Consider the following 13,114-nt stretch of genomic DNA (forward strand, 5'->3'; position numbering starts at 1 on the left):
CTCAAGAGATGCACATCTTTTGATCCAGTGATTCTATTTTTAAGAATTTATCCGGTGTTCCCATTGTGGCTCAGTGGTAACGAATCTGACCAGCATCCACGAGGACTCGGGTTCAATCCCTTGTCTTGCTTAGTGGGTTAAGATCTGGCGTTGCTGTGAGCTGTGGAGTAGGTCACAGATGTGGCTCAGATCCCCAGCTGCTGTGGCTGTGGTGTAGGCCGGTAGCTACAGCTCCTATTAAACCCCTAGCCTGGAAACTTCCATATGCTGCACGTGTGGCCCTAAAAAAGCAAACAACAACAACAACAAAAAGAATTTATCTTATCCAGGGATGACACTGCGGTGGCACAGGTTAGATGCCTGGCCTGAGAACTTCCACGTGCTGTGGGGCTGCAGGAAAAAAAAAAAGAAAGACTTTCTCTTAAATAATTGGAAGAGTGCTACAGTTTATTGAGCTTCTACCATGTGTTGGCTCTGTCCATGCATCATCATCTGATCGAACCTTCACAACAACTGTGCCAGACAGGTACCATCACCTTATTGAAGACGAGGACTGAGGCTCACACGGTTAGACTTCCACAAGGGCTCACAGCTGCCACTGCATCATGCCAGTGCCTGTAACTCCCCACACATGGTCTGTCTGTCCTTCTTCCCCTCGACTCTAAAAATATTACATGTTCAGTCCACTCTGCTGCATACTGATGCTTGCAGGAGAGAGGATCTGGTGAATCATCTAGTTTGGGAGTGTTCCTGGTTTTGTAGGTCCAATGGTTTTCCCTCCTGATCCTCCTTTCCACAGCAGAAGGGATTCCAGACTGGAGGACACTGGAGTCTGAGATGGTAAAGGCTCCAGACTAGATGCTGTCTAAACCAGGGACTGAAGAACCAGCTTGGGGAGTTCCTCTGTGGCTCAGCGGGTTAAGGACCCAGCATTGTCACTGCAGTAGAGCAGGTCCCTACTGTGGCTTGGGTTTGATCCCTGGCCCAGGGACTTCTGCATGCCTCGGGCGCGGCCAAAAGAAAAAGGAAAATTGAAGAAGAAATACCGGTTTGGGGCAGGGCGGGGAGGCAGGTACACAGACAATCCATAAGCCCCCTAAAGCCACATGCAAAATCGTCTTCACCAGGGTATGGTCATTTTTTTCCCAGGAGGATGTCCAAAGATGGTTCACGTTCTCCAAGGAGTCAGTGGCCCCAGAAGTTTAAGACGTATTTTGAGATGAGGTGAATATGTCTGGAGAAGGAAGAGACCCCACCACAGTGAGCAGTGACATTATCAAAGAGATGGTGCCTTGGAAGTGGCAGCAGTTTGGGCTCTGCTCCCCAGACCTGTGCCCCGCGGCACCCTGGGAGAGCATTTCCCCACTTCCAGAATCCAGCCCAGATGTGGGACCCAATACCCTCTTGGATAGCTTTTTGGAATGATCTGGAAGTCAGCAGCTCCAGATCCCACTGACCCACACTCTTTGGAGATGCTTAGAAGAATTTTGTCTTGGAAAACCTTAGTGTTTTTTTTCTGGGTCACTTCATTCATTCATTCATTTGGCTGCACCCTCTGCATGTGTAAGTTCCCATGCCAAGAGTCGAACCCATACCACAGCAGCAATCCAAGACTCCGGATCTTTAACCCGCTATGTCTGGGTCACTCTAAAGGACAAAGAGTTTGTAAGGAGGGAAGTCTGTGATGAGGGGAGGAAAAGCAAAAGTCTGATCTAGGCAGGAGTCTGGAGAGAAGCCTTACTTCTACAGAACAAGCAACCTTGCTCCTTTGGGGAGGATGGGCGAGGAGGAAGCAGCTGTGCTCTGACACCTGCCCTAGGCTTGGGCGCCTCAGGTGAAGGACCTTCTGACTGGTCCATTGACCCTCTGCCAGCCAAAGCCTTCCGCTTCCAGAGGGAGAAGCAAACCCGTTTACAAGAGGTGAACTGTTTCCGACCTAAAGGCGACCTTGAAAGCTGTGAAAGCCGACCCCCAAGCCCATGGGTTTAACAGGGTTTTCCCAACAAGGGAACAGAGACAGACCCCTCTCCAGGCGTGGCGGTGCTTCATTTATGGGTCTCTGCTCCAAGATACTTTGTCCCCTAAACCCTCTACACCCTCTTAGGGCTGTTTTAATAGAGCAGCAAGAGCAGCCTTGAGAAAGTTCCCCACCACTCTCTGTAAGGTAACTCGACCATCAGCTACCCCTTTGGAGAAGGGGAGGGCATCCAGAAGAGGCAATTATCTTATTATCTAGCCTTCTCCTGGCCCTAAAACCTGTTTTTATATTTTTCTCAGGTCCCTCTTCCTCCTCTGGCAGGACTGCGAGGTTTGAGAAGGATCTCTCCCCAAATTCCCTCTCTCCCACCCTACTCAGGAAGGGAAAGGTAATTGTGGCTAGTCTACCAGCCCGCCTGCTATCAGCATGAGGATCCACTGACAACCGTACCCCAAGCACACAGGGCTGGGACCCCAGGCGAGCAGGTCAGGCTTTTCCTAAAGCATCATCAGAGACCACCACTCCTCTTCCCACTGGGCTCCATCCCAGGCACTGGAAACCACCCCGCCCCCTCTTTGCAAGCTTTGGCCTTTCTTTCCAGGAGAGGCGCTCACAATTTGTTTGTAATTTAACTCTTTCCTGCAGCCCTTGTGGGGTTCCTTCAGAATCTTGCAACAAATGGAGCTGCAGGGCGGTGCCACCTTCCTGGCCCGCTTCTTGGGCAGTGGAGGGACCCTCCTGTGGGGATGTCGCACCTATCATCATTGGAGAAAAGGTTAGTTTTAACTTCTAATGTTGGCGGACTGGCACAAATCACTTGGGAGAGGGTTATATATTTGGGGAAGGGGGCTCTGCTGAAATCCCCAGGCCTCACTCAATTCCAAACAAAGCCCCACATACGTGTTCAATTACCACCAAACATTTCCAGATCCCCTCCCCCAACATAAACTAACACACGCTAATACTTGGAAGCAGGGGCTCTAACTCACTTTCTCCCTCGTCCCAAAGACCGCCAACAAAGGGTGTTAAGGCTCCTTCTTCCCTATCACCATTGAGCTAAAAAAGCAAGGTCAAGGCCTGGAACTTCTTCTCCACCCCATCTTCAACCAACTAGGTCAGGAGGAGCGGGAAGGAGGAGGTGCGGTTTGGTTAAACTAATAAAATGTTACAACCCTGTTAAATACAATTAAAGGGCTAGATCTCTAGAAGATAATTAAATGCACTTTATTATTATGATTATTAGCTTTTAATTTGCACTGTTATCCAGAAACAGGAGATGGTGAAAAGCTGAGTTATGGGGCAAACTCGGTTCACCCCACCCCTCGATCTTCACATCAATCCACTGGAATTAAACCCCTGAAATATTCCAAATAGTTGAGGGAAATGACGTGTACTGGCAACTGCCATTCCCATACCAGCGTCAAAGATACTTTAAGAAAAGTCTTGACTTTTATTTGTGGGGCTCGGGGAAGATAAGAAACATCTGCTATAAACATTCTATCAATCTTGCGATATAGAATGTCATGTAAACACTCAACCCCACCCCCACCGTCACAAAGCGCCTGCCCAGAGCCCTCTTCCTAAGCAAAGATACCCACCCACCCCCCCTTTCTGGACAAATTTGAAAAGAAACCAGTCTTTTGTCAAAGGAAAACTAAAAATCCCACCAGCCCATGTATCCGTCCATCCCCTCCCTTCCACCCAACCCATTTGATTGCGTTTTGAAAAATAAACCCCGATAACAAAACCCCACACATAACACACAACCCACCCCACACCCTGCTAACCTGAATGCCAGAGGAGACATTCGGTTGGGGCGCGGACTGCAGGGGAAAGAGAGAGATGCGAGGGCATCTCCAAATCCCACAGTTGCGAGCAGATGCTCCCCCTAAAAATGGAGGCGGTAAGGGGTACTCAACCTGGGGGCGGGGGTGAGCGGAGAGTGTTTCACAAAGCGCTTTCTGCCCACTCTAAGCGCTCGGGGCAGCGAGTTGAAAGGAAGAAAAGTCGGAGAAAGATCTTCCTGCCAGCAGGGGGGGGGGGGGGTCGCGGGGAGGGGGTCGGGGAGGCCAGTCCTCACACGTTCTCCGCCCTCTCCACACCACCCCACCCGTCGGTTCCGGTTTTTTTTTTTTTTCTTTTCTTTTTTTCCCCACGTCTTCATCTCATTTGGGAGGTTTCCAAAGCCGAGTGAAGGAGACAGGACAAGTGAGGAGAGAAGGGGGAAAGAGAAATCAAACAAAATGAAACAAAACGAATCCAAGTCTCGTTCAGGAATATCCAACAGCTTCCACAGGCCTCAGCGTCAGGGAGCAGGCTCACAAATTTGGCTTTTAAGGTTGAAAGTAACTCCCCACCCCTCACAGCCAGCACCTCTTCCAGCAGGCCCAGCCCTGTCAAATCAAAATATTCAAACTGAAGTTGGGGGGCGGGTGCCGGAAAGCGCACCGAAGAGAAGGAGAGAAACCCCTCAAATTCCTCCCCCCATTCCTCAGCCTGGCGCCCCTGGCTGCTCTTTTTTTTTTTTTTTTTTCTTTTTCTTTTAAATAGAAAATATATAATTAAATTTACAAAGACTATTTACAGTTTTAATTACAAACCTGGCGGGGGTGTTGGGCAGAGTTCTCTTTAAAAATCGACCTAAAAAAGAAATGGTTTCGATTGTTCTTTATTAAAAAAATAAAATAAGGAGTCTGTAGGAACCCCCACCCCCACCCCCGCGGGCAGAGCGCGCGGTGCGGGCCCGGGGCCGGGGACGCAGCGCAGGAGCGCAGGCTCACACGGTGGTCTCGCCGTGCCGGCTGTTGGTGAGACGGGTGTAGAACTTCCTCCACGAGTGCAGCGTCTTGCCGGACCAGATCCAGAAGCCCGACGTGATGCCCACGATGAGCGTCATGAGGTATTTGATCATGTAGACCGTGAAGTCGGGCGACATGCGCGGAGTGTAGTGCGCCGGGCACGGGATGGCCAGGCTCTTGCAGTGCTGGCTCACCCACGAGCGCTCCCAGTGCTCTCGGAAGGCCTGCTCGTAGAAGTAGCAGGCGATGACGATGGTGGCGGGCACCGTGTAGAGCACCGAGAAGACGCCGATGCGCACCATGAGCCTCTCCAGCTTCTCGGTCTTGGTGCCATCGTGCTTCATGATGGTACGGATGCGGAAGAGGGACACGAAACCGGCCAGGAGGAAGGACGTGCCTATGAACAGGTACACGAAGAGCGGCGCCAGCACGAAGCCCCGCAGCGGGTCCAGGCTGTTGAGGCCCACGAAGCACACGCCGCTCAGCAGGTCGCCGTCAATCTGGCCCATGGCCAGGATTGTGATGGTTTTGACGGCGGGCACGGCCCACGCGGCCAAGTGGAAGTACTGCGAGTTGGCTTCAATGGCCTCGTGGCCCCATTTCATGCCCGCCGCCAGGAACCAGGTGAGCGACAGGATGACCCACCAGATGGAACTGGCCATGCTGAAGAAGTAGAGCATCATGAAGAGGATGGTGCAGCCCTCCTTCTTGGTCCCCTGTACCACTGTGCGGTAGCCGTCCTCGGAGAAGCGCTCGTTACACACCACGCGCTCCTGGAGCACGAAGCCCGCGATGTAGGCCACCGACACCATAGTGTAGCAGCCGGACAGAAAGATGATGGGCCGCTCCGGGTAGCGGAAGCGCTGCATGTCCACCAGGTACGTAGTGACGGTGAAGAAGGTGGAGGCGCAGCACAACACTGACCAGGTGAGAATCCAGAGGCGCGCAAAACGCGTTTCCTCCTGAGAGAAGAACATGGAGCCGTCGGGCCGCGCGGGTTCGCAAGGCGCCGCGCAGTCGCGCTCGCCCAGGAACTTGTAGCTGAGATAGGACGGCACCTTAAGGACGCGCGGGCAGTGGAACGGGTGCTCCAGCGTGGCGTAGCGCGGGGGCGAGCCGCCGCCGCCCGGGCCGCCCGGGGTGCCCCCAGCACCCGGCTGCAGGCCCGGCGGCGGCGCGGTGGTGAGCAGCGCGGGCGCCCCGTCCTCGGAGTGGTTCTGGCCCACGCAGATCTGTTCCGCGCCGTGGCGGGGGAAGTGCTCGCAGCGTAGGCGCTCCGGCCACTGGAAACCGAACTTGTTCATGAGCGCCTCGCAGCCCTGGCGCGCGCGCTCGCAGATGGAGCGACACGGCGGGATGGCCTGCTCCAGCACGGTGCACACGGGTGCGTACATGGAGCATAGGAAGAAGCGCAGTTCGGGCGAGCACTGCACCTTCACCAACGGGTAGAATTGGTGCACCTCCAGGCCCGCGTCCTCCTGGTTCGTGTGGCCCAGAAGGTTGGGCATGATCGTCTGGTTGTAGGCGATGTCCGTGCACAGCGGGATGGAGATGGGTTGGCAGAAGCCGTGGTCCGGGATGGAGATGCCCTTCTCCCCGTGGAACTGGGCCGGCCCGGCGGCGGGCAACAGGAGCAACGGCAGCAGCAGGCGGGGCAGGGCGCTGCGGGGCCGCATGCTGGCCGCCGCCCCCCACCCGGCTCCCGGGCGCCCCCCCCGCCCCCGCCCCCAGCCCGGAGACCGCGCGCCTTCCCCGCCGCCGCCTCGCCGCGGCAGCCGCCTCCCGCGCCTCTTTGCAAACTTTGCTCGCGGCCGCAGAGTTGGGGAGGCCGGGCGGGGGAGGGGGGCGGCGTGCCCGCCCGCTAGCTCGCCGAGGTCGGACTGAGCCGCCAGAGACACCGCGCGCGGCTTGCCCTCTCTCCTCCTCTTCCTCCTCCTCTCGCCTCTCCCCTCCCTTCTCCGCCCAGCGACTCCTTTGTGCCTTCCTCCAGCCCTCACCTCGGCCTCTCCGATCCCAATTAGTCGGTTTCAAGGGGGCCCCCGCCGGCGGCCCCGCCCTCTCCTCAGCCCCCCAAAAAAGGGATCCTTGAAACCGCCCCGTCGAGCTCTAAGCACCGTCCCAAAATGTTCTCTCGGCCAATGAGATTTAAACCCAAGGACCAGCCCCGAGGGCTGGATTGGTCGACCACAACATAATAAGATCAGAAACCAGATGCCAACAAAACTTTCCCCCCCTCCTTTGGCTTTTTAAAGAGACAAGCTATTATTATATTAGGGCTTTTTGCCTAGCACGGGATTTCTCCGGAGTCGCGGCGGAGAGATCCAGAGATAAACGTTCCACAGATGTGCGGCGGCCCCGAGTCACACAACCCTGAATCACTTTTCCTCCGGGGGCCATGGTGCTTTCCCGGGTAGGGCTTCTTTAAATCCTTGCCTCCGCCCCTGCTCCTCGAACCCCACCTATTCCAGTCCAATTTTTTAGATCAAATTAAAAAAAAAAAAAATCTTAAGTTTGAAAAAAAAATGCTTTAAGGGAGAGATTAAAAAAAACAAAACTGTTTACAAAGACTTTTCTCTCAGTCCCTTCTCAAAGAATCCAGACAGAAGTTTCGCATCACCCTATTTATACACACCTAGGGGTTTGCCTCGCCCCTCCCCCATGTGCACCCTTAAATAACCCTCTGAAAAAAATGAGAGCCTGTCTCTTTAAGAGACTCTTAAAGGGGCCTGGACTCCGGGGCGTAATTGCCCCGTAGCGAGCACAAAGGAGCCCATTATGGTTCTTTGTGTTTGGTGGCACCTCAAAGTGAGAAAACTCAGGAACTCAGAGGCCCTGGGCTGGAGGGTTGGGGCGGGGCTGGGAGGGGGTGAGGTGAAGAAGAATCACCCCGAGCTTCGGCTTCTCCCTCCCCCTTCTTCCGAGGCAAATCTTAATTATGCAAAGTAAAGTTTAGTTGCCGTAACGAGGAGGTCTTAATCGAAGGTTAATGGTGGAGGGTGGGGGGTGACGAGCAGTTTTGAATGAAGAGATGACTCTTTTAGGCCGGTTGGGAGGATTTTCCTCCTCTCTCTCCACCTCTGCCTCCGCCCCTAAAAGCTTCCAGATATCGTCTCCTGGGAGAGAGGAGAGTTTTACCCAAATCTTAAGCGATTCTACACCAGAAAGGGTGGTGTGTGTGTGGCGAGGGAGGAGGCTGGGGGCTGTGGTGGATTAACTTAACTCCCCTTCTTCCCCCCCCAACCTCTCTCTCCTCTCTCTCTCTCTCTCTCTCTCACACACACACACACACACACACACACACACACACACACACACACACACTCTGTCTCTGTCTCTCTCTCTCTCTCTCTCCTCTCACCTGGTTGGGTCAGCAGGGTTCAGGCTACTTTAGAAAGGTTTTCTTTTTTCCCCCTTCTTGGATTCTGGGAATGAGAAGGGGAATTTGCCTGTAAAGTTCCTGGGGCGGGTACTGGATGATGGATCAATTATTTTTATTTCTATTGTCTCTTGGGGTGGGGTGGGGGAGATGCTTAAAAAGAAGAAAGAAAATTGAGTTTAGAAACCCCTTTGGCTCTGTGTGGGCCAAATCCTCCCAGCCTGGCAAGCCATTTCCTGATCCAATCTAGAAAAGGATTGCCTTAAAAATAAAAAAATCAAGAACACAACAACAAAGCGAAATCTAAGAGAAACAGAAGGAAGTAATAGGAAGAAGGAAAGACAATTCTAAGTAGTAGATACAAACAATGGATCCAGGTTGGACAGGATTCAATTTTTTCCTTGAGTGGCTGACATATAGATTTTCAGATTCTTTACAACATGGAAATTCTTATCTCCTAAGGAGGCTGACTTTTTCACTACTTTAGAAAGAAAGCTTTTCTTCAAAATTAGGGGGCTATGCCTTAGCTCTCCATTTTATTTCTATTCCATTCCCAAGTCCACTTTCACCCCCCCCCCAAGCAGTCCAGGGATGGGAAAATGCCTTCCAGCTCTGTGGGGCCCAAACTAAGCCTGAGGTGCTGCTCCTTCACCTCTCCCCACCTCTACCTCCAGAGCATCTCTAGAGCTGGTACCAAGCCTCTTGCTGAGCGGTAAAAAGAAAAAAAAATGAGTAAGACAGGCTCCTCCACTCCCCTCTGGAAACTCTCAGCATCTGATAGGAAATTGAGAGTAAATCTCCAATAGAAATGCTGCATCTTCAATTTCCTTCCACGACAAACCTGTTTTCCTTTCCTAGGGCCAGGCTTGAGTGACAGGTATCCCTTCCCCAGCCACCTCCAAGGCCAGGGAGGAGCTGAAGCTGAAAAAGAGAAATAAAAGGCATTCTTTCATTCACTCGGTCAACCCTTCATTTCTTCAACACATTTTACTGAGCCTTCTGATTTCAAACCACAGTGGTAGGTGCTGAGAGCAAGACAGAGAAAAATGGGGCATCCCTGCCTTTAAGAGTTTATGGTATTCCAGAGGAAAAGTGCTTCTATGAAGATCTAACATTTATCCAGCATTGTTACCTGAAGTAAGATATCATAAGGAGTTCCCACTGTGGCGCAGTGGGTTAAGAATCCAGTGTTGTCACTGCATCGGCTCAACTCAGGTCTCAGCTGTGGCTCGGATTCTGTCTCTGGCCTGAGAGCCTTTATCGGCTATGAGTGCAGCCAAAAAAAAAATTTTTTTTTTTTTTGTCTTTTTGTCTTTTTCCAGGGCCACACCTGCGGCATATGGAGGTTCCCAGGCTCTTTTTCCCCATCGGCAAAGTGGGAGTAAACCAACGGATTTTATTTTTTTTAATTTTTAAACAGAATTTAACATTTTATTTTTTTTCTTTTGGAAGTTCCTGGGCCAGGGATTGAACCCATGCCATAGCACCAACCCAATCCACTGCTGTGACAATGCGGGATCCTTAACCTGCTGCTCCATAAGAGAACTGGCCAGATTTTAAAAAAATATTCGACTAGAGGAGTTCCCTTCATGGCTCAGCAGTTAACGAACTGACTAGGAACCATGAGGATGTGGGTTCGAGCCCTGGCTTCATTTAGTGGGTTAAGGATCCAGCATTTCAGTGAGCTGTGGTGTAGGTCGTAGACATGGCTCGGATTCTGTGTTGCTGTGGCTGTGGCATAGGCTGGCAGCTGTAGCTCTGATTTGACCTCTAGCCTGGGAACCTCCATGTGCTGCTGGTGTGGCCCTTAAAAAAAAAAAAAAAAAGCAAAAAAAAAAAAATCGTGACTATATATTCCAAATCATTTATCATTTCAGAAAAACAAAATAAATTTTATAATCTTACAGTACCGTTCAAAACAAAAAGTTACACAAAATATTCATTAAGCAAACATCGTTGGGTACGTAGTAGTAGTTGTTACTACCATTTATTGTGCTCCCGTTAATCACCGCACATACATCATGCCTGGGCCTACAAAGTAGGTATTGCATTGTGTTTATGGATGAAGAATCTGACCTTGGTGAGATCCGGCCACTTTCTCAAGGTCACATAGTAAATGGCAGCGCTGAGATTTCAACCCAGGCCTGCTTGAATCTTAAAGCTGTGTTCCGCCTCCTACACCTTACAACCTCTAACATTGATAAAAATTATGTGCTTTGGGAGTTCTCTTGTGGCGCAGCCAGTTAAGGATCCAGCATTGTCACTGCAGCGGCTCGGGTCACTGTTGTGGCAGGAGTTTGATCCCTGGCTTGGGGATTTCCGCATGCCATGGCCGTGGCCAAAAAAAATTGTGTGCTTTTATGCACTTAACAAATATATATTGACCAATCAGACCCAACCCCTAGTCCTGTGGAGCTTATATTCTAGTGGAAAAGGTTCACATTCATCACGTAGTCACTTAAATGAATAGGATTAAGGATTCAGCGGTATGAAGGGCAAGTTGGGGATACCATGAGAGCAAAATTGGGGAGAGCAGAGGAGGCCTGTATGATTGGAGTGGGGAGTTAAATAGGATGAGGTAAAGAAAGGCCAGCAGGTGTTATACTGGCAGGGCTTGGCAGACCATGTGCAAGTGCAGGACTATGAACCCACAATCTCAAGACACGGATAGGCATTCCAGACAGAGGGAACAGCATTGCAAGGGTGTAGTGGGGTGAAATGGATGGAATGGGCAGGGGGCACAAGTGTCCAGGTACTTTTGCCCTGTTAGAGCCCTGCGTACATCTGGGAGAGTGATAGCAGCGGAAGTTTTAAATAAGTAAGGACCTGAGATGCGATCCATCCGATTTGGACTCTTAGAGATGGAGATACCATGGAGTCTTTAGGAAAACGAAGTGGTCACACCTAAGTTTTAGATAGTGCATTTGGACAGTTAGGAAGAGCATGATTAAGTCAGCTGAGTCAGAGATACGAGTTAGAAAGAAACTGCAAGAGATCAGGCAAGAGATGGTGAGGACGTGAACTGAGCCGAGGAATGGAGAGAAGAGAAAGAAGGGAGAAGGCCAACCAAGTTTTCTGAAATAGATGCCCTGACGTCATTGACTGGAACAGGAAATACAGGGACAGGATAGATAATGAACATAGTCAAGCCAGGTCTGAGAGATGTCCAGAAAACAGGTGGATAGTCCAACACAGGGCCCAGGAAGGAGCTCTGGGCGAGATTTAGATCTGGTACCTTTGGCTTGTGTTTGGAGCTCTGAGAGTGGCTAAGATCATTTAGGGTACGTGCATTGGGTGGGAAGACCGAAGTCTGGGGAGATGTCAGCATTTAAGGACCATGGGCTATGAAGGAAGGAGACTGATAAGGAGCGATGGGGCCAGGAGAGATTCTAGCCAATAGGAGAATGTCCCAGGCTCGTTTTTCCTGGGTTTGGAGAGCCTCAAGTCAGAACTTTTATTTACCTTGTTGCAGTTGTGAGAATTAAATGAAATTAAGGTACTCACTTGACCTGATGCTGGATTAAAATCTTGGTACATAATAGCTATTTATTTATGTATCTATTTATTTGCTGCACCCATGGCATGCACAAGTTCCTAGGCCAGCGATCGAACCTGAGCCACAGCAGTGACCCAGGCCACAGCAGTGAAATGCTGGATTCTTAACCCACTAGACTTCCAGGGAACTCCCACAATCGCTATTATTTTTATCCAACACACTATTGAGCACTTACTGTATGCAAAGCAAAGTCTGCAGACCCTCCAGCTTCCAGGAGCTTACAGTCTAGGGGTGACTGACTGTGGAGAGTCTGCCTGCTGTTCCCTCCTGAGAAACATTTCTGGTTGGTCCAGGGCTTCTGCTATTGGTTGGGATCCCAGGGGTCCCCAGTGCCCCAGTGCCACTGCCATTTCTCCCCCAAATCCTAGGACACTACTGTCAATCATCCCCTGGCTTACAAATCTGATATTTGGGATTCATTGTTGAGTGGGCACTGTGAAGAGGCATGGGGAGGAGTTCCCTCTGTGGCTTCTGGAGCACTGGGATGCAGGTTCCTTCCCCGGCCCAGCACAGTGGGTTCAGGAGCCAGCATTGCCAAAGTAGGTCACCACTACTGCTTGGATCTGATCCCTGGTCTGGGAACTCCATATGCTGCTGGGCAGCCAAAAATGAAAAATAAAAGATGCCTGGGGAACTTCTTTCAGCTAAGGAAACCAGAGGGGTCTGGCCAGCGCTCCCCTCCCTTACTCCCAAACCCTCTTGCCTCTGGCGTTTTATTTTGCCAAGAAGGAGAGTCTTGGTAATTGCATGTGTCCTTGTCTCCTTGCTTCTTTCCCATTAGAAACACTTCCTTCCAGAGAAATCATTCTCCCTGGCAGAACTGCGGGTCCCCTCTTTGTTTCCTCAATCCCCGGTCCCCAGCCATCCCCTGCAGAAGCACTGAGGTCCCCCCACTCTAAAGGGGAGGGAGTGGGTGTATCTGTTCAGGATGGGGGGGACTGAGGATTAGAATGTGATTTTAGATACTTTGAATCTTTAAAGGTTTGCTTCTTGAAGCAAAAAGACTCTACTGTCAATGGCATATGTTCTAGACACTTGGCAAAAACAGGTTTGAGGCGTTCCCGTCATGGCGCAGTGGTTAACGAACCCGACTAGGAACCATGAGGTTGCGGGTTCGATCCCTGCCCTTGCTCAGTCGGTTAAGGATCCACCGTTGCCATGAGCTGTGGTGTAGGTTGCAGAAGCAGCTTGGATCCTGCATTGCTGTGGCTCTGGCGTAGGCCGGTGGCTACAGCTCTGATTGGACCCCTAGCCTGGGAACCTCCATATGCCGCAGAAGTGGCCCTCAAAATGGCAAAACAAAAACAAAAACAAAAACAGGTTTGCGTCTTCAGAGACTCCATTTGGCTACCCCCACCCCCAACCCACGAGGTATCCCTCTGCTCTTCCAGAATCTTCCTTTTTTG

General features: G+C 51.2%; 1 protein-coding gene across 1 annotated transcript; it reads right to left on the bottom strand.

The window, feature by feature from the left end:
* Positions 1–4,518: 4,518 nt before the first annotated feature.
* On the bottom strand, positions 4,519–6,403 carry FZD2 (frizzled class receptor 2; the record flags this gene model as incomplete). Its single annotated transcript, NM_001195339.1, is given in 1 exon segment — positions 4,519–6,403. A coding segment is annotated over 1 exon segment (1,649 nt), but the record flags the coding sequence as incomplete, so codon positions are not given.
* Between the last annotated feature and the right edge of the window lie 6,711 nt (positions 6,404–13,114).

This window comes from Sus scrofa, chromosome 12, assembly GCF_054392235.1.
Source record: "Sus scrofa isolate SSC_HxYL_T2T_F1_AM1 chromosome 12, Sscrofa_HxYL_maternal_Yorkshire_Landrace_v2.0, whole genome shotgun sequence".
In the NCBI taxonomy this organism is placed as follows: Eukaryota; Metazoa; Chordata; class Mammalia; order Artiodactyla; family Suidae; genus Sus; species Sus scrofa.